The following is a 22389-nucleotide window of genomic DNA, read 5'->3' on the forward strand; positions in this document are numbered from 1 at the left end:
AATGGAAAATTAGAAGAAAATTCAGAACATAATTTCCCATTTTATTTATGCAAAACATAAAACTAAGAAATAAATTACCTAGTGTACAAAATAAATGACAGAAAATTAGAAGAACATACAGGAAATATCCAAATACAAAAAAAGAAAGAAAGAAAGAAAGAAAGAAAGAAAGAAAGAAAGAAAGAAAGAAAACCTTTGAAACAAGATGGAAAGCCCCAAAATCATAAAGAAAAAAAATTGATAAATTTTACTACCTAAGTCTTAGGTTCTATTGGTTTTTTCCAAATACCCTGGACTTCTCAAATAAGCCTAGAATCTCTATAGAAGTCCTGGATTTAGACATTCTGGAGCTCGAACATTCCAGAATACTCTGGAACTCAAATTAGACTAAACCTGTGTTCCCTTCTAGAACTATCTAATAAGCAAACTCTTGGCAACATAGGATCAACACTTAAATGACACTCTGCTTCTCTCCTATATAGAAATTCAAAACATTCTCTGAAAGGACCTGTTGAAAAATGAAACCCATGTTTATTTGCAAAGCTTGTGAATTTCTATGTGATTAGTCATTGGAATTAGTGCAGTACAATTGTGTTCATTTTGAAAGCATTATAGCAATCATGGCAACGGATTTCAGACTAGCTCTTACAGTGGGTACCAAGAGATTCTAGCAGAGAAAAGGAGTAATGTTGAACTCGAGGCACTGTTATCATCTGTTTTTTTCCAAAAAATTCTGTTTTCACTGTGTTTACACACCAAAGATGCAACCAGATTTTGTTTTTAAGGTGTTAGGCAAATCTCAATTTGAAAATGAGCGCCCTAGATCTTTAGAAAAATTCTCAACATTCTGAGAAAGGAATTCAGACTCCTTTTAAAGTAAGTTGCGAGACGCAATGACTACATAGAAACTTAAGCAGAACTTAAGCATCATGTATCTCGCTCTTCATAAATATTTAACACGGTGTCAGGCACGTAGTGGGCACTCATGAACTATTTTTTATTTCAATGATGGAATGAATGGAAAAGTGAACAGAAAAATGTTTTAGGGGAAAAAGAAAACAATGCAAACTGTGACCTGAATATACAAGCAATTTTAAGGTCTTAGCACTTCAAGCTGAGTTTTCTTCAGCTGCAAATCACATTGTTTCTGTTGCCTCAGTTTTTACTGTTTTCTGCCTACTTGCACTTTCCATTATGGTCTCTTCCTTCAAATTCGATCAAACAAATTTCTAGATCAGTTGTTGCTCTGTGTTCCCAAGATTACACGCTAAGACAAGCTTCTCATAATGATCACTTGCTATTAACTCTAAATAATATGTAAATACATACATAGCATGGAAGAGTTAAAGGGAAGAAGAAAGAAAGAAAGGCAGAGAGGAAGGGGAAAAGGAGAGAGGGAAAAGCGGAGGGGAGGGGAGAGAAGCAGAATACTATTTTTTTTTTTTTCAGTAAATTTATCTTAGCCTTTCATTGACAAAACAACTCAGTGCAAAATCCTTACTACCTTACACATGGTGGCTTTTCATTTAACACAGCCATGATGTAAATGACATCTATGTGTTTTTGGAGATTAATTTGGAGTCTGTAAAACTTAACATTTCAGTTTAAAATTATATTCATACAAGAATGAACATGATGAAAAGATGCCAGTTACATCATTAAATATTAATTCATTTTACTGAAATGAATCCAAATCTGGATTTTTTTTTTTTCCCTTGGAACAGTTAATGAAACTCAGATCCAAACAATCTTTGGGCGATATACAACGGGCTTCATCATTCCTCACCAGAGAGTAGAGAAACTCTTTTGAACTGTAATAATTTAACTATATGTTAATTTAAGAAATAAAAAAGGAAAATGTTCATACTTGGGCTATTCTGGACACAAATACTGTTATGTCCTTACTGACTATTCAACATGTTTTTTTCACCTTTTTAACACATAGGTCCCTACTAAAAACCAATGTCACTTTATATAAGACATCATAGAAAATCTACAAGTATTGGTTTGAAGTGCACATGGAAACTAGCAGAGAATTGGGCACACATGAAGGACTCATCAAACATTGGTTGAATAAAACTGTAGAAATGGACTTCATGTCAACACCAAAATACTACCTACTCTTTAATAAACCTTTTGAAATGTACCTGTCTAAAATCTCTTATTCTCAACAAAAACAAAATTAAAGACAACACGGCTACTTACTGCCCAAATTACCATTTGATTTACCTGGCCAACTAATCTCACCTTGTTGATTAGAATTAGGTGTCGACTAAGAGTACTTCTTACAGCCCTGAAAGGAAAATTGTCAACAGGACTTGTAAAAATCTTCTCAGACACTCTGCTTTTAATCTTCATGTACACAAATAAATAATTGAACACCCCCATCATTACTGTGCTTTGCTTCTGTTTCAGTTTTCGAATTTAGATCAGTAACACTCATTTTGGGGGTTGCTAATTTGCTTTTAGCACTAGCAGATTAAGCTTAGCTTAGTGCAATATTTAAATAATTGATGGATAATTAGAAAACAAAAACCAGAAACACTATATACTAATTATAATTTAATTCACATTCACACTTATGAATTTTGAGACATGTCAACAAGGTAATTAAAATAGTTCTTATTTCTCTTTTGGCAATAGATTTCATAATGAAAATCATACAATGAGTATATAGTTACTGAAACGTTAGAAGTAAAAAGAGGTTTCTTTTAGAATGGCGTAATTTAAATAACTTTTTATTGGGGCGCCTGGGTGGCTCAGTTGTTAAGCATCTGCCTTCGGCTCGGGTCGTGATCCCAGGGTCCTGGGATCGACCCCCACATCGGGCTCCCCGCTCCGCGGGAAGCCTGCTTCTCCCTCTCCCACTCCCCCTGCTTGTGTTCCCTCTCTCGCTGTATCTCTCTCTGTCAAATAAATAAAATCTAAAAAAATAAATAAATAAAAAATAAATAAATAACTTTTTATTGAATGAATCACTAAACTCTGGCATCTATACAAAAACACAGTTCTAAAACAATTGGAGTTAATGTTGGCTACATGGGCCTTAATAACACAGTAACTGCGACATTTCTTATGTTACATGCACTCAACATCCTCGCTATTCAGTTTTGCTATTTCAGCAATTCAAATGAACAAATATTTATCAGGCACAATTATATATGAGATACATGTTGACTGCTAGAGCACTAAAGATAAACAAGGAAGGATGCGGATCCTGGTCTAATGGAACATACAACCTTGTTAGATGGGGAGGGATAAGATAAATAATTACACAAAACTGTCGAATTCCTAACTGAAAAAAGAGCCATAAGTTAAAACTATAACACACCATGAGATGCTGTTTATACGTACTCTTCCACCCTCCTAAATCCTTGGGGTTTTGGCATTGAGTAAAAAATTATTTTTGTCTAATAAAAAATGCCTTGATCACAGGAAGATGGCCACCTTTTTCTGTTATTGTTAATCAGCCTGTTTGGATCTGGAGTGCTGAGATACTGAGAAACTGAGTTCCTTAGGAAATTTTATCACAGAACTTGATATAAAGGTCTGAAAACTGTACTGTTGTGAAAGTATGGCTTTTTTTTTTTTGCACTTAAATTTTTTTACTTTATTTTTCTCTTTTCATTTGAACATTTTTTTTCACTCATCCAAACGGGAAGGGCTGAACCTGATCTTTATGAAATAATTTGGGGTTTGCTTAATATTTGTATTGTGTTTTCCAAGACAAAGACTGTCTCCCAGGTTGATATTTTGATTCAGCTTTAAAAATGACTTTTAATATGTGATTTATTTTTTTTAAATTATCATTATTTTTGTCTTTTTTTAATCCCATAGAAATGTATTTTGGAATGTAATTTACCTACCAGAAAGTAATTATATAAAACATCTTTTTTTATTGACATATAAAGTTCTATTAGTTTTAGGTATGCTACACAATGATTTGATGTACAGATACATTGTGAAATGAATACTACATTAAGTTATATAAAATAACTTTGATCCCCAAAACTTAAGTTATTTATTGAGTTAAGAACATCCATTGATCCGTTACTAGATTTTAATATTTCACCTTTTATTAACAGTTTCTGTGATTATCCTGGGAAGAATCCCTATAAAGTTGTCTCACGATTTTCTGGGTAGTGAGGACTGTTACGTACAAGTGTGCCTCTTACAAACAGAACAGTATCAGGAAGCAGCCTGTTCCATTGGAATGATTAGACTGAGGAGTCCATTGTAGGGCAATTAAACTCTGCCTTTTTCTGATTACTATTTGTATTTCCCTCAACATAACACTCCCTGACCATTTACAGCTTTTTTCCTACTCTCTGCTTCCTCTTTCTTTCTGCCTATGTGTATCATGTGTTTCATTGTCTATGTCAGATTTTCCGGAATCTTGATTTTTATCAATCCTCCTCTAAACTTCCTCTATAACTGTTTTTTCCACACTCTTCCTGCCTGACATATTTATTTTTATATTCATTGTATGTTTATTAGGGGCAAATATATATAGGTTGAGAATAATAACTCACATTTTCTTGCCCTCAGTCAAATACTTGACTATTTACCATGTAGGCAGGGAATGTCAACTTTTACACATTTTCTATTTTACTTCTTTGGATATCAAGGGCAAATCAACAGTGATGGAAAGTCTGACAGAGCTGGAAGAGCCAGAACTTACCTGAGGTCTTGGGAAGGTTCTGCTCTGATGTGAGGTGTTTCAACAGAGTGCCCGAATACTGCTCCTTCAGTGCCTGGACAGAACAGGAATCCAGTAGTCAGTACAAGCAAGTGGACACACACGTTGGTTTTCATTTCTATTTTTATGCATCAAATATTCATCCCAAAAATGGCACAACTGGAAACAGGGGTACAGACAATGAAGGAGAAAAATTGGGAAAAAAAAAGTGTTCAAGGTAGTGAAAGGCCAAGAAGGGTAAATCTAAATGTCCCTCTGTAGACCACTTTTGAGATGCCCTTATTTAGCAAAATTCAGACTGACTGAGGATTTTCACTCTCTGATCAAAGAGCAAAGACCATCTCCTCCTTTCTTGTTTCCCCAGTACATGAATTTGAGGGAGGGATAGGTCATAATACTCGGTTCTATCTTTCTACAAACAGCGAGCATGGATGAAAATGTGGAGAGTGAGCTCTCTTGTAATGTATCATGAATTCTTTAAAGACATAGGTCTCATGGGGCATTTGGCAATTTCCCTACACATAACACCCACCTTTCATTAGAGAGATTATCCACAGTACCTTACTTTGACCTCGCTGGAACTAAGGCTCTCTCTAAAACCATGAACTGCTCAAAATCATTTCATTACAGTTGACTTCATGTGGGGTCATACTTACCCACAGAGGTCATGCACTCTAACACTTTCCTCAGACAGTTGAATTATATTCTGTCTACACTTTCGTTTATTGACTACATGTGATTTCCAGATTCCCAGAGCCTTTCCATAATTGAACTGAGCTAAATAGAATGACCTTGCTTTTTAAAAATGCAAAAAAACATTTTTTAAATATGATGATGACAAAATCTCTTTTTTTTTCTTTTGTAATTTCACATAAATGTTTCAGATCATTCCCTTTGGAATAACTTTATTTTCTTTTGGCTTAATCTTCATCAAACATTTTGGTGTAGGAATGTCATGTCTGCTCCATCAATGGCCTCTACACCAGCTTATTAATACAAATTATACAAAATAATGCAAATAATACAAATAATGCAAATAAAAATATAAATTTTAAACCTATAAGATAAAGCTGCCTATGCTTACTGTGAAGAATAATGGGAAATATATTGATTCAATAAGCAATGAAGACATTTTCACTAGAAAACTAGAGCTAACACTTAAATTCGTTAAAAATATGTTGTTTTATAAGAAAATATACTAAAATCACCAGATGACTCCTCCACGTCAAACAGCAATGCAGACCTTGATCTTGAATCAGAGAGGAAGAGATTTTTTTCAAAGACTGTAACATGGTTTCATCTATCTTACGGTTCTAAGGGTAAATTTATAAGGTTCTGCAGCAGTAAATTCCTAAGATTACAGACTTCAGTTTATAAGTTAAAAGCTATTGGCATTTGTTGACCTCTCACTGGGTTTTAGTAGTTGTTGAGGTTTGGTTTTGTTTTTTTTTCTAAAGAGACTCTGTAAGGCCTATAATATATAGACAGAATATCGGAGCAATTATTTCTTTATGGTGTTTGCTCTTTTGATATTTTGTAAGATATTTTATTTCTGTGAGTGGGAAATTTTTAGAGATAAATCTTTGGAAGTAAAGTAACGGTTTTAGATAAAACCCTCATTTTGTGGTTGTGGTGGTGGTGGGGCATTTGAGACAATATTCCAAAGTATAAATTTTCATATCTCCAAGGAAAGACTCTTTTAGCATTTTAAAAGAAGATATAACTCCTAGAAAGAATAGTTATCCATGTGAAAAGTTTAAAAATTAATTTCCACTATTCTGTGACTTTGAAAATGTCCCAGACAAGATGACAGAAATATAATTAAAGAGCAGTCGCAATACTTATTTTCAAACATGGAATGGCACACATATAACTTCACACAGAATATATCAGTGAAAGTAAAAGGGGAATGCTATCAAAGGTTTAATTTTCCAATGAGGATTAAAAACTGATAGAGGTCTTTAAGTATCAGTTTAGAAAATGTTTGATGATTAAAACAAAACAAAACAAAAAAACAATTCTTGAAGAAATAATGTGTAATCATATCTCCTAAGGGGCTAACTTGGAAACTGAATAAAATAACATAAATAATTAATTAACTATAAATCTCCAGATAATGAGAAAATTACTCTCATCCTCTCCATTATTGTCCTAGAATGAGCAAAGGGGTAATAATTAATAAGCAATAATGATAATCTTAAAAGGAAATCAGTGAGGGGAAAATAAAAGCCATCTGAAGCAGGCACATACTCTCACAGTATAAAAAATCAAAATTAAAATACATATTTCCTTCGAATTGGGAACTTTTACAAATGTCAGATGATTAGTAAGGTTGCCAGACTGTGCAATTAAAAATACAGGACACCAAATTACCTTTGAATTTCAGGTAAATATGAAAAAATATTCAATATAAGTAAGCGATATTTTCAGGGGACATACTTATAGTAAAAATGGTATGGTGTTTATCTGAAATTCAAAATTGAATCACTATATTGTACACCTGAAACTAATGTTACATTACAGGTTAACTAACTGGAATTTAAAGAAAAAATAAAAAATAAAACACATATTTTTAAAATAATTAAATAAATAAATTGTAACCTATTCTCAAAAAAAAAAAAAAAATTAACTGAGTGTCATGTATTATACCTGCCAACCCTACCCATCAGCCAACATTTGGTACAAAGAATACAGATGTGATTACTCTTAGTTCAGGAAAAGAAAGAATGTGTGATGAATTTCAAATCTTAAGTTATAAAACCACAGAAACTGAAAAGGAAGAGGGACAGAAAAAGGACAAGAAGGTACACAACACAGACATTTATATATATATATATATATATATATATATATATATATATATATTTAAACTTGTTGATTAATAAACATTTGTTGTTTATTGTTATTTTAAGGGTCCATTCAAAGGGATACAACGTTCAAATGTTTGCTTGTATAGATGCTGAAGGGTATTTCAGATAATTTGAGGTGATGACATTCTTTAAAGACTTTGGGAAAACATAGACTGTTGACTATTGCAATGGTCAGGAAAGATGAGACAAGCAAACTTTAGGGTCAAAAAAGACTAGGTGTCATTTATATGATAAATCTGGCTGCAAAACACAATAAGAAGGATGGCATATTCCGCTTTGCTGGAGAGGAGAAAGAGTATATATGGATTGTGGTCCTACTTTACATTTAAAGACAGTTTAAGAAGTAAGTTTAAGACATATGTATATATTATGCACTTTGAAGTTAGCAGACGGGAGGAGACAACCCCAGCTCCTTCATTCTTACCTAAATGACTTGAGCAAGTTATTTAATCTGTCCAAACTTCAATTTCCATAGATATTGATAAAGATAGAAATGCCAACCTTACGGGTTGGGTCAGGTTTTTCTTAAACAGGATATAAATGTGCCTGGTTCAATGTAAGAATTCGGTATTCCTTAATTCGCTCTCTCTGCCACTTTTCTTTATGAACATCACCACAGAAGAGGTACTCATTGTGTTTGCAGAATTAAGGGTCCAACATGGGTTCACTCATTAATACGTGAAATCTCTATTCCCAAAATGCCAGCTTCAAGTAACATGGTCTCATGCTGAATTCTGAAATCTGAAATTTAGACATTGTAAAGAGATTCTTAAATGTTAGATAGTAAGTGCATTTTATTAATCAAGACTCTCTTCAGTAATCAAGGAATTCCCTAATGCAGGTGCCTAGGTACCAGATAAGATAGATTAATGCCCAAATAAGCTCTGAGAAAGAAGTTTCTTCTAAATAAAAAATTATGTCCAGGACGATCTTCCTTTCAATTGAACTTTACCCTGATGTTTAAAAAATTGTGGAAAAATGAAAACAAAAATGCATAGTAGACCCTGTACTACCTACAATGGGTGGTTGTGATTTTTCTGTTTTATACTTATTAGCTCTCTGTGCAGGATATCCTGGGAATTCATCATCCAAGCAACTGGAGTAGGTGAAACAGGCATTAACTCCCTCAGGGTTTTAGCTTCCTTTTAAAAGTCAAAGGAAAAGTTAAGGAAAGAGTACTATAGGACGCCATTCCTTAGAATATTTCTCTTCTTTTCTTTCTTTTTTTTTTTAAGACTTTATTTATTTCAGAGGTAGAGAAAGAAAAAGAGAGAGAGAGAGCACAAGAAGGGGGAGAAGCGGGGGGAGAGGGACAAGCAGACTCCCCACTGAGCAGGGAGCCCTACCTGGGGGTTCGATCCCAGGACCCTGAGATCATGACCTGAGCCAAAACCAAGAGTCGGACACTTAACCAACTGAAGCACCCAGGTGCCCCAGAATACTTCTCTTCTTAATGAGAAACCTCAGGCATTCAATTTATAAGAATTCCAAGCTAGCAATTAGTTCTCAGAACTTAGAGGGGGAGGAATCAGTCATGATAGCAGCACCACCTCCAATAACCAGTCCATGGGACTGTTAGGAGACTTAAATCATCAAAAAATTTAATAAACTTGAGACAGCACTTCAAATTCCTCCACTGGAATATGGCTGAAGTCCTGGGTGAATTCATCTAGGTCTCACAGGCAAAAATATTCCTTTTTATTCATTATCTTCAAGTTTGATCCTGTGCTGTGGAATGTACACAATTTCTTCGGTTAGAAAGGCTCTTGAAAGGCTCTTTACAAATTATAAAATCTTTTTTTTTTTTTTTTAATTGTATTTGAGATCAGGGCCTTTTTCACTCTGTAGTGCCACTTCCTAGCCCGTTATGTAGTGTAAGATAGGCATTCATTAATATGTCTCTCTGAAGCTGTGGGAAGTGACATGAAGAACATAGCAGCACGTGCGGGCCCAGAAGAGACTGAGCTTCCCCGGGGTCTCCGTATCAGCGGGTCCAAGGGGCTTCTTCGGAAGAGAAGGCTAAGTAAGGCCTGGCATGGAATGTCTTTTGTTCTGGAGAGTCAGAAGAAAAGAGAGAAAAGCCAGATGGGAAGGGAACAAAGGAATCAGGAAAGGGTGGGACCCTCACCCTGTGGGACAGAGGCTAGAGAGAAATCGAAACATTTAAATTCTATTTTTTAGGTCATTTGTCTTAATGCTTGCCAAATGGGCTCTCCTGCTGCCATCAGGTTTTCAATAAAATCTACCATGATCATTTATGTTTTGAGGTTTTTATGTAGCAGTATTATTATTTTGGAGGGGACCAAGAAGGGAATGAGTTTTACATGCAGATCAATATAGGACAGAAGAGATAACATGAAAGGAAATCAAGGCCATGAGGCCAAGGAGCTTAAGAGAACATAACCTTCCCTTGCTCTCTCTGCCTGCAATGCATAGGAATCCTAGGCAGCATTTTAAATTTCTACACTAGAATACGGACGAAGTACAGGGCAAATTCATATACCTCCTAGGCGCCAGAAAGTTCCAATGTATTCATTATTTTCAAATTTAAACCTATACCAATGATTATTTCAGTCTTTGAAATAATCTTTCATGCCTTGCTTTCTTTTTCCTTTATTTGCACCTCTTTCCCTCCAAATCTAAATTGGTAAAGTCAAAGATTAGACGGGGAACAGTTTCATTCTATTCCCAGATCTGCCTCTAATTTGTTTTTTGATATTTGATAAGTATTTAAAGCCCTCTGGTTGCCATTAGTAAAATGAGGCACTCAGAGGCGCGTGGGCGGCTCAGTCATGTAAGCGCTTACTCTTGATTTCAGCTCAGGTCATGATCTTGAAGTCATGGAATTGAGCCCCATGTCAGGCTCTGTGCTCAGTGGAGTCTGCGTCTCTCCCTCTCCCTCTCCTTCTCTCCCTTCCCTTGTGCTTACTCTCTCTCTCTCTCAAATAAATAAATCTTTTAAAATATTAGGCACTGAATAACATGATCTCTAAGGTACCTTCAGTTTCTAAAAGTCACAGTTAATATGATTTTTTTTCCAAACATGTCAAGATGTGTATATTATAACTCTTCTCATTTCTCCTTAAATAGAAGTGGAAATGAGTTTGTCCCTACAAATTAAAAGAAAAAAATACTTTGGAGAAAGAATGGAGTAATCATATTGGCAAAAGTAAGCTATTAACTGTCATTTCTTCTACTCCATTAGAAAGAGTTTTTATGACTCCTGCAAGCACATCATTACCCTTAAAAAAATGTCAACACATTTCAACATACATCTCCCACTTGTGTTATTTTAATAATCTAAATGGTGTTCCTGCTTCCAGCTAACTCCACAAAACACAACCTATACATGTCTAGATTAAACTTACCAAACCTGATATCTCACCTCTACAAAGAGCTGTATTATTTTCTTGGATACCGCTTCCCCCCAGCATACAAGACTTCCATAATCTGGGCCCATCCACCTGCTCAGACTTCTTTTCCTCTACTCATCTGTGAAGTCTCTTTACTATGTTTCCCACCTCTTAAGGTAAATGTAATCTGTTCATCCTCTGAATATATTTAGGGTTTATTACCTGTCATGCTCATTTAGATCTTATCATAGCTATCCTAAAATTTTACATTTTAAATTATATGTATCACTCCACATCTAGAGTTAAAAAAAATCAAAGACATATTGCTCATACCCAACTGGATTCTTATGCACAACATGGTGTCTTGCATATGTGAGATAATTAATAAATATTGATCCTTATCAATATTGATAAGGATCAATATTTCAACGACCTTCCCTTGAAAGTTTTTTTTCTCCTGTTTTTAATGCTAGTTTGATGAATGGTACAATCATGTCTTAAACACTTTTTTTAAAAAGATTTTATTTATTTATTTGTCAGAGAGAGAGAGAGAAAGAGCATGAGTGGGGAGAGGGAGAAGCAGGCTCGTGCTGAGCAAAAAGCCCTATGTGGAACTCGATTCCAGGATCCTGGGGTCACGACCTGAGCCAAAGGAGATGCTTAACCAACTGAGCCACCCAGGTGTCCCCAAAACACTTAATTCGGAAGCTGGGAAGTATACTGAGATGTCCTTTCTTGTTCAATTTCCTTATTAGTTTACTTCTTTCTACAACTTCAATATCACTTTTATTTTGTCTCAATTATTCCTCCATACCACCGCCAACTAACTCTCTAAAACAAAGGTGGGGGCGCCTGGGTGGCTCAGTCAGTTAAGTGTCACCTGCCTTTGGCTCAGGTCACGATCCCCGGGTCCTGGGATCAAACCCCACGTCAGGCTCCCTGCTCAGCAGGGAGTCTGCTTCTCCCTCTCCCTCTGTCGCTCCCCCCAACTCACTATCTCTCTCTCCCTCTCTCTTTCTCTCTTGCTCTCTCTCAAATAGATAAATAGTAATCTTTAAAACAAACAAAAACAAAAATCAAACAAAGCTGTGCAATTCTCACTTACAATGCTTCCAGAATCCAATCATTTATAGAAGTCAAGTCCAAAAGCCTCAGCAGAATTTACCTCTTAGCAGTGCTACGCATTTTACACTTCAGTGACAATAAAACTCTTGGAGATTTTGAAATGTTTACAAACTGTCATGAATACTACTTCTTCCCAACATACCCCCTATCCCTCTCCCCTTTGATGGTAATCTCCACAAATTCTTTAGGATCTGATTCCAGATTATTTTCTCTGTGAAACAAACATTATCTGCATCTTTTTGGCACTTCTTCCCTCTGCTCAGCTTCCCCAGCTCCTTGTGAAAATTACGGGTATAGCGTTTATCACATTGCTGTGCGATTTGCTTTGAACTCTAACCCAATAACTTATGAGTTCCTTGAACTCAAGGACTTTGTCTTAATTAATTTTATACACTTAGCACTGATCTTAGATTCTGATATATAGTTGAGGTCAGTAAATGAAAGAATGGGAAGTAAAGAATGAAAGCAGGAAGACATTAAAAATTATTCTATTTATAATTTATGTGTAAAACATGGGAACTTTCAGTTTCTTAACATATTTCTTTCTTTAATACTTCAATACAAATTGGGTTATTAATATCCTGAGGTGATGATCTGAATTTATTGAAACTGTTACTATGAGCCTAGCCAATGTTAATCATTCTAGTGAAACAGGGAAACAATATTGTTAAATTGTCTTTCTGATGGAAACAAAAAAACACCATGTTGTTCATTTGAGATGGGAGAATAAGCTGCCACGATTTCTGAAAATATATTATTTCAAAATCTGTTTTTACTTTTCAGTCAGCATTTTTTGTAATTTAAAAAATATCTCAAGGCATTTACTCCCAGATGTCAAATCATGTCCTCTCTTCCATTTCTGAAGGCTTTCAAAAGATAAAAAGAGATAATGGAAAAGATACTTAATCAGATGGAAAATGCATTACAATAAAACTATTTTCTTCAAGATGAAGTATATTTCAAAAATATTTGATTTGTCACTAATAAAAAAAGACTTAAATATGTCACACGACTAAAAATGATGCAGACAGCCTTCTTGCTCATATTTTAAAACGTTCAAGTAGTTTGTATTTTACTAGCATTTATTTCTCTGATTATTTAAGGGAGAATACCTCTTCATTTGTTAATTCTTTCTATTGATTTCAATGAAGCAAAAATAATTGAAATTTTAAAGCAAGTGTGAAGTAAACAGAAGGGAAAAGAAAATAAATTATGTTCATATTGAATGAATAAGTAGTTTGATGAAAATTACATCTAGGAAAAAGATACAGAAGTAACCCCTCTTTCAAGTTCCCACCTCCCCCAAAATTTTTAGAATAGTTAAGGAGAGCTTTCCTCATTCACTCTGAGAATATACACATTCAGGAAATAATAAGTAATTCTAAGGTCTATAATTACTGAGGTTGTCATTTTGCCCCTTACTTTACTTACATACACTAAAGGAATGAGAAGCAGTACATACCTAAGACTTTTAGAAAATCCTAAATGAAAAGATGTCACCAAGAACATATCTTTAGTAAACAATAGTCATAAGATTCTATTGTTATGGATTTATTAAAAGGCAGGAAGGTTTGAATTGATTTATCCCTACATTGTAAACATTCTAACAGAAATTAAAATGTAAAACTATAAAATAACTTGATAACAAATGAACTACCTATATTGTTTTTGTTATTTCTTTTTGTTAGAAAATTCATAAAAGATTAATTCATGGTAAGATTTAGAAAATTAATAAAACAAGATCTCTAGGTGAATTATCTTTTTACCACATTTAAATACTTTTTGGAAGCTTTGAAATACTTAAGTAGTATGTTTTGTTTTGAGGTTTGGGCATTTTACCTACATGCAGATAGTATATCTAATACTAGTTTTGTTTCTTTAAGGTCATGTTCATTCTTATGCATGCACGTTTTCTGTGTAATCCTCTCCTTTAGAAACTCAATCATCGCTCAATCTATATGCAATTTAAGCTTTTTGGATCCTTGTGGAAATTCACTTATCTAAAAATCTACTGTCAGTTGCAAGAAAAACTCAGGTTGCTTTGGGGAACAAAAGTGAATACCTTAATTCTGCCTTTTTGACACATTTCATTCCTCAGGTTCTTCACCCCTATTTAGATTAGTCTCTGTAGAGAAGATGGGCTTTCTGCTTCTATGAGTCACAGGCAGGAAGACTGTGTTTCCTACTGGCACACTGTGCTGATCATTAGCTGGTGGAATGCACAAGGACAGGGACTCATCGTCTCAGCAGTAGTTTTATTTCTTAATTTTCTCCCCCTAAGATTTTTGATATATTGACATCGAATGGATACATTTCCATTGCTTTTTATGGAAAACAAAAATCAGTAGGGAAGTTGTCCAAAACAGATAGTACCTGATTGTCTTCAGTGGCTTCAGATATTACATTGTTTATGGATTTATTTGAACTTTCCACTCTCTTTTTTCATTTTGAAAAAAACCCCCACAACCTTGTATATTCAAAAGATGCTAATTCTGTAAATAGCTTTATGACCCTTAACTACATGGTTAATCTGTACAAAGTGACATGTGAACAAAGAAGCTAGGACTTTTAACATGATATCACATTCAACACAATTTAGACTTTCCTTCTGATCTCAAGATCTCTAAATGACTGGGATGTCTGGGTGGCTTAGTTGGTCAGGTCAAGATCTCAGGGTCCTAGGATCTAGCCCCACCTCATCATTGCTCCCTGCTCGGCAGGGAGTCTGCTTCTCCCTCTGCCCCTCCCCACGCTCGTGCTCTCTCTCTCTTACCCTCTCTCAAATAAATAAAATCTTTAAAAAAAAAAGATATCTCAGTGACTCTAAAACATCATAGTTTTACCTATGGTTTTCGGAGCATCTCTGTTGATGTGGACACAGTCAGAATCTGGAATGTTTGTACAGGTAACTTGCCTTGATATTCATGTTTTCACGCATTTAGTAATAACTGAGTTTTATAAAAACTCAGGTGAAAAATGCAAGTTTCAAAAGCCTATCCTGTAATAACAGAAGAGTGTGGCGTACACAGATAGAGCTCAAATGGGAAACAGCTAGGTACACAGACATCATTAAACAGGTGTTAATGCCAAAATAAATTTCCTTCATCCTTTCATTTATATGAGATTTTATTTTTTTTTACCTTTTATTGTTCCAGATTGCTCCTGTGAATTTTATGTTGTCACCCGCCATGTAATTCATTGCGCGCCAATAAGTAAACAAAGAGAGCTCCACTTATTTGGGTTTGTTTTTTACCCACAAGAGGATTGGTGGCATTACTTTTAATTAATGTAAAGAATAGCAGGTTTTTACCAGAACGCTGTTTCCCTCTATAATGGTATCTTCACCATGAACACTCATCATATTCCCAGCTCGGATTGCCGTGAATGCCTCTGCATGATCTTTAGAGCAATTCCAAGCAGAGTAAGCCATTAGAGTTTTAGGCAAATCATAACTAGTCTGAGCATCCATGGTTTGTAGGCAAGTCCAGGGATCTTCAAAATCCTTGAGCTATTATGTCACCCTGAATTTTATGTGCATGGTTTGTGTGCCACACCAAGTAGCTTTAAAGATGGTGGCCCTCTGAGCTCCAAAATAATGCTTCAGAGGTTAGCACTAGATCTTTTCATATAAATGGGTCTGTGCTGGTAAATTGGGGGGGGGTAATGTACAACAGGATCATCTAGATTCATGATTTTATACATATATATATACACACATATATATATGATTTATTTATGTTAGAGAGAGAGAGAGAGCACCTGTGCAAGTTAGGGGAGAGGTAGAGGGAGAGAGATAGGGAGAATCCTCAAACAGACCCCCAGCTGAGCTCAGAGCCGGACGCTGGGCTCCATCTGAGGAACCTGAGATCATGACCTGAACAGAAATCAAGAGTCCGTTGCTTCACTGACTGAGCCACCCAGGTGCTCCTGTGATACTACATTTCTGGAATACTCTGATATGTTCACCAAATATTTCACCATGAGCCTCTCAAGCAGAGATACAATATTTTCAATATAAAGTATTCATTTTTTTTCTAGAAAGGATAAGTTGTGACACAAACGTACACATCTGTATTTGTGTGTGTCTGTGTATGAATGTAGAGTATAGCATCTCACTGAGGAGTACCAGACTCAGGTGTTTTAGTTTATGAATCCTGACAATATTCTCCAAATAAAATTCCAATCTAATAGAAACTTTTCCAGAGAACTGGAAAAGAGAAAACACGATGCCTTAATATATGAAGGATATTTTCAATACCAATCCCAGACAAGACTGAAAATTTGTTCATGGGTATAGATACAAAGAACCTAAAGAAAATATCATGCTGAAACCAACAGTAAAGTAAGAAATATCAGGATCATTTCTTTAGTATTTATCACAGGAATGTAATTTTTGTTTAACAGCAGAAAATTAATTAATAAAATTCTCCATACTAATTTATTGCTGGAGAACATTATATAATCATAGCAAAAGATTCAGACCTAACCACTCAAAAAGTTCAACGTTTTTCCATGATTAACAACAACCACCACAATAACAATTGCCACCTTTGAGAAAAATAGGAATGCAGGTAAACTTTCTCCCACAGGTTAGAGTCATCTACAACAAAACCCCAAAACCTACAGCAACCTCAAACTTACTGGTGACACAGTAAAACATTTCCCTTATGGGTAACAGCCGTACAAAAGGGTGATGTGGTTTTACTTTTTGCCTAGAATCACCACTTGGATTCGACTCCCCACTATAGTTCTCATACTACCACGTGGAAGGGAGGGAAGGGAAAATGCAGGTACATGAAAAACATATTGTTTGGGGAAAAAGTAACAAAATTTTCATGCTTCATATACAACATGGTTTCCACACAGGAAACCTAAAAGAACATACAGATAATATAATAAAATTAGTAAGAGAATTATTTTGACTTAAGTATAATAAAAGTTCTGGAAACCCTTTATAGAATGAATTATTAAATTTAATCAAAAGATATTAAAGCAATTTTAAATGTTAGAAGAATATAATGTGATCATAAATATGAAGATATGAACCTAAAGTTGTTAATTTCCCCCAAAACCTTGAATAGATTTAGTGCAATCTCAGATCATCAATGATATTTTCATGGAATTTGACAAGCTGATTCTAAATCCATCTGGAAGAATATTGGGCCAAGAATAATAAGGCAATTCTGAACCCCTCCACAGAGTTTCCCTACCAGATTACAAGACATACATAAAGTTCTAGTTACTAAGTCAGTGTGGCTCTGGTAGAGAGAGAGAGAGACATAGACAGTGGAATAAAGAAGGCCCCAGAAACAGACCAGCACACTTACGTCTGTATGGAAAGTTGATTTATGACAGTCACTACTAAATGTAAGTGGGGAAACAAGTGACTAGTCAATAAATGATGCTAGGATAATTGTTTACACATATGGGAAGATCAAACTGTATTTATCACTGCAAAAATAAATTTCAGCAGGATTAAAAATGTGATGGGCAAAGTTATAAAATGTATAGAAGACAATATAGGAGAGTATTTTTTTGACTTCAGATTAGAGAAGGATTTCTCCTACAGTAAAGAAAAAATGAATTTCTGAATTTAAGAATTTATTCTGAAATTAAGAATTTCTGCTGAACAAAGGACACCATAGGAAATTGAAATAAGGCAAACCTTGATCTTGGAGAAAATATCTGCAGCACATATAATTGACAAAGATCAATTTCCAAATATATAAAGAACTCTAAAAAGTAATTGAGAAAAGTGAAATTCACAGAAAATGACTAAGAACTTGCAGAGATACTTCACAAAAAAAGGATCATTAAAATTCAATAACCATCTGAAAACACAGTTCAGCTCATTTGTAATCAAATGAAACAAATTAAAACTGCATTGTGGTACCAAGTTAAACCCTTTGGTCTTGCAGAAACTTTAAAGTCAAAAATATATTTGTTATGGGAAGGTACGGATACATTCTTAAGACAGAAAATATATAAAGCTTTAAGAAAACAATAAATTTGACTATATTAACATAAAATTTTTCTTAACAATAAAAAGACCCTTAAGCAAAGTTAGATAAAAAACACATCTTCAACAGCAAATATAACTGATACACAGTTAACATCCAGAAAACATAAGGAACTCCTACAGATCAATAAGAAAACAACAACTCATTAAAAAAAAAATACTAATGAGTAATTCACAAAAAGAGAAACCTGAACAGTCAATACACTGGGGGAAAAAATGCTCCATGTCACTACTAATCAGGACATTATAAATGAAAACAAAAAAGAGATGTAATTTTATTTGAATCTTTTCCAGTGACCTGGATACTAGAAAAGTCGTCCCGTCATGTTGGTTTTTATTATCTTCATGGCTGAAACAAAGCTTTATTTACTATTTTCCACTTTAGGGTCACAGCAAATGAATGCCATTATGTGGCTGTTTGGAAAGTGACTAAAGTATTCGTGGAATTTATAGAAAGTGCATTTTTCACTGAAAATAAAACCTTTTCTGGAGTTTGTTTTTTTTTAGATAACCATTTTGAAATAACATGTCTTACCAAATTTCCACACTTGTTTCAAATTAAAATGTTTTGTTTTTTTTCTTAAAATCCTACATGAAATAAGAAAATAGAAATCAGGCTCAAAGTTAGGTGATTTAAAGCCTGCTATTCAGTTAAATGATTGCACACTGATATTTATTTTGTCAGTTCACTACACAAAGTATCAGGAAGTATATAGTTTTCAGTAGGGTGACATTGGAGGGGACACCAATACCACAGAAAACAGCTCAATGTGTTGTCTCAGTAGGTCTCACTAGCAGTGTGGCATTGAATAAGTCATTTAGCTATTTAAAATCTTAATTTTCTTATGTGTAAAACAAAACAAAACTGTGTGCTGTGTGTCCTCTCCTCCTCAGAGAACTGTGTGAGATTTTTTTTTTAAAGATTATTATCAGGGCTCCTGGCTGGCTCAGTCGGTGGAGCCTATGACTCTAAATCTTGGGGTTGTGGGGCGCCTGGGTGGCTCAGTCGTTAAGTGTCTGCCTTCGGCTCAGGTCATGATCCCAGGGTCCTGGGATCGAGCCCCGCATCGGGCTCCCTGCTCGGTGGGAAGCCTACTTCTCCCTCTCCCACTCCCCCTGTTTGTGTTCCTCTCTCGCTATGTATCTCTCTGTCAAATAAATAAATAAAATCTTTAAAATAAATAAATAAATAAATCTTGGGGTTGTGAGTTCGAGCCCCATGTTGGGTGTGGAGACTGCTTAAAAATAAAATCTTAATACAAATGTAGGGATCCAAAGGTGTACGTGCACCCCAATGTTTATAGCAGCAATGTCCACAATATATATATATATATACACACACACACACACACACAATGGAATATTATGCAGCCATCAAAAGGAATGATATCTTGCCATCTGCAACGACGTGGATGGAACTGGAGGGTATTATGCTGAGTGAAATAAGTCAATCAGAGAAAGACATGTATCATATGACCTCACTGATATGAGGAATTCTTAATCTCAGGAAACAAACTGAGGGTTGCTAGAGTGGTGGGGGGTGGGAGGGATGGGGTGGCTGGGTGATAGACATTGGGGAGGGTATGTGCTATGGTGAGCACTGTGAATTGTGTAAGACTGTTGAATCACAGATCTGTACCTCTGAAACAAATAATACATTACATATTAAAAAAAATAAAATAAAATCTTAAAAAATTAAATAAAATAAAAAATAAAAAGATCATTATCTATATTATATCTGTATCATTTATATCTGTATCTATATCTATGTATACTTCATGATTGCCTAGCATTACTGGTTATGTGTAAAGTCTGTTTAGAAGACTTAGTGATTGGGCACCTGGGCGGCTCAGTCAGTTAAGCATCTGACTCTTGATTTCAGCTCAGGTCTTGATCCCAGGGTTATGAGTTCAAGCCTTGCATTGGGCTTCATTCTGGGGCATGGAGCCCGCTTTTAAAGAAAAAAAAAAAAAAAGGACTTAGTGATCTATGGTGGCTCAGGAATATGAGAATTTCATTCACTGATGATGAGAGGGTGAATAATGAATACCTTCCAGAGTCCTTATACTTTGAACAAACAATTCAATTTCAAGGAATTTATCCTGAAGAGATATATTTGTATACAAAGATGTTGCTACAAGGAATTGAATGATAGCCTTGTTTAGGTTCATTGACTACAATCCAAATGTCCAATAATAGGGAATTAATTAATAAACTATTGTGGTTCAATAAAATGGAATACTTTTAACCATTTAAAAAAGAGAATACCATTGAATGACATGAATTAAAAATAAATATTAGATTTCCATAAGGTATGAATAAATATCTATGTTCTTAAAGGGCCTCATAAAATCTTCACTGGTCAACATTCATCATTTGGCAGCTTTCTTCACTTCCCCTCCCTGGTTTTTAGGTCCTTTTTTTCTCCTTCATCTGATTAGAAACTCAAACAAATTGCTTAATTTGCAGAGAAATTTGGGAAACATTATTTCCTCTTAAATCTTTCTACGTTAACATATAAAAAAAGCTTTCAAAGTAATTTTCCTTTTTATATATAATTCTTCTTAAAAGGTAGAAGTATCTTAATTAGATGTCATCTTAAATAGAAGTGTTTAAGTAAATGTCTAAAGATAAATCACTATCTTGAGAGGTTATGAGATTTCTGTCAAGTGCTGAAAGAGAGAATGATCACATTACAAAGACATAATAGAGAAAATTGAAACTTGGTGGCAAATTTGGAATAATCAAAATTTTAGATAATTTTTAAGGCCGAAATTCCATATTTATTTCACCTATCATGCAGTAAAGGATGGATAGGTAAAAAGACTGGCTGCTGAAAGTTTATTCTGATCCACTTGTTCTAAAGTCCAAACCAACAAGGGTAATTACCAATGATTACCAAAAAATAATTCATTTCATTTCTCGGTCAGAAACTTAAAAGAGGCCATACAATGAAACACAAATTCTTCACCAATTTTGTATGGGTTTTGTATTTGTATGGGGGAAAAGGACTGATGCTGAAAGAACTGTGGATAAATAAGAAACTGATCCTATAAATGAATTATTATACTTGATTTAGAGAGGTTTACAACATTTATATTGTGATTAAGTTATCCTAAAACATCTTCCTTCCCAATTTTGCAGGCATGTCACATGAGATGAAGAATTCATGTCTGGAACCATGATCAAAACCTATATATTTTATTTTCTGAATGAATTAGGCAAATTTCCTTGGCTCATGTTTGATTTCAGCCAACAGATGTGGAGGACAGTTCTAGAGCACCTCGGACTCATATTCACTACACATCACTTCAAGAATGTTCCGAGGATATCTCTGCTTCTCAGAGGCCCAGGGAGCAGGCTCAGCACAAGCAGCGCCCAGGGATCACCCAAATGCCTTACCAGGGAGTCAGTACCTCTAAGGCTACCTTTCAACCAACGGGAGAAAAAGCTGATGAATAAATGCACTAGCCAGGTCTTTCAGTTGGACAATTATGAGAGGCATTTTAGAAATTCTTTTTCAGTTTGGCCACATTTTAAAGAGGATACTTTGTCCTAATTTCAAATCATTTGTATAGTGTTCTCTCCTACATAATATGACTGATCCTTACATTAACCCTGTGAGGAGATCAGGAACTAACAAGATGAAGACACTGATAACACTACCACTTTTCCTTCTCCTTCTTCCTCCTCCTCCTCCTTCTCCTACCACCACCACCACCACCACCACTACTACTGCTGATGCTGCTACTGGCAATAGGGATGATCATGGAAAACACTCACTGAATACTTAAACTACTTCAATCATGGGCTAAGCACTGAACAAATACCAAGTAAAACTCTGAGAGAAATTTAAAAAATAATATCCCCATTTTATGGTGGAAGAATTGAAGCACAGAGAGGCTAAATAGCTTGCATAAACTAAGGCATAAGCATTTAGATGACCCAGGGTTGGAAAAGGACAAACCAATTATTGTCTGAGCACAGAGAAGCTCAGTCCTAGTTCAGTTTTCTTTGTCTTACCAATTCCGAATTTGAGAAAGAAGGGAACCTGTACCTATTGTTTCTATCTTCCAGGAAATGTCAGTTCGGTGGCTAAAAATATCATTTGGTGAAATAGATCCATTATCAATTAGTGGATTGCAGAATAATCCTTTCCCCTCACCAAAGATCCATGTCTTAATCCCTGATATCTGTGAGCAAATATGTTACTTTAAAAGCAAAGGGGAATTCAGATGACAAATTGGAATTTTCATTACTAATCCAGGAGTCAAGGAATGTCTAGGACCTCTAGAAACTGGAAAAAAACAAAAAATAAACAAA

The 22389-nt window shown here is 35.0% G+C and overlaps 1 protein-coding gene across 2 annotated transcripts in view; it reads right to left on the reverse strand.

Moving 5' to 3' along the window:
- SGCZ (sarcoglycan zeta) overlaps positions 1–22389 on the reverse strand; it is a 1078188-nt gene that overhangs the window by 26939 nt on the left and 1028860 nt on the right. For both annotated transcript variants that reach the window (XM_036068587.2, XM_036068584.2), the window contains one exon: positions 4682–4754. In XM_036068587.2, coding sequence (XP_035924480.1) covers positions 4682–4754 — 73 coding nt within the window. The remainder of the gene's footprint in view (positions 1–4681; positions 4755–22389) is intronic.

This window comes from Halichoerus grypus, chromosome 3 (genome assembly GCF_964656455.1).
Source record: "Halichoerus grypus chromosome 3, mHalGry1.hap1.1, whole genome shotgun sequence".
Classification (NCBI taxonomy): Eukaryota; Metazoa; Chordata; class Mammalia; order Carnivora; family Phocidae; genus Halichoerus; species Halichoerus grypus.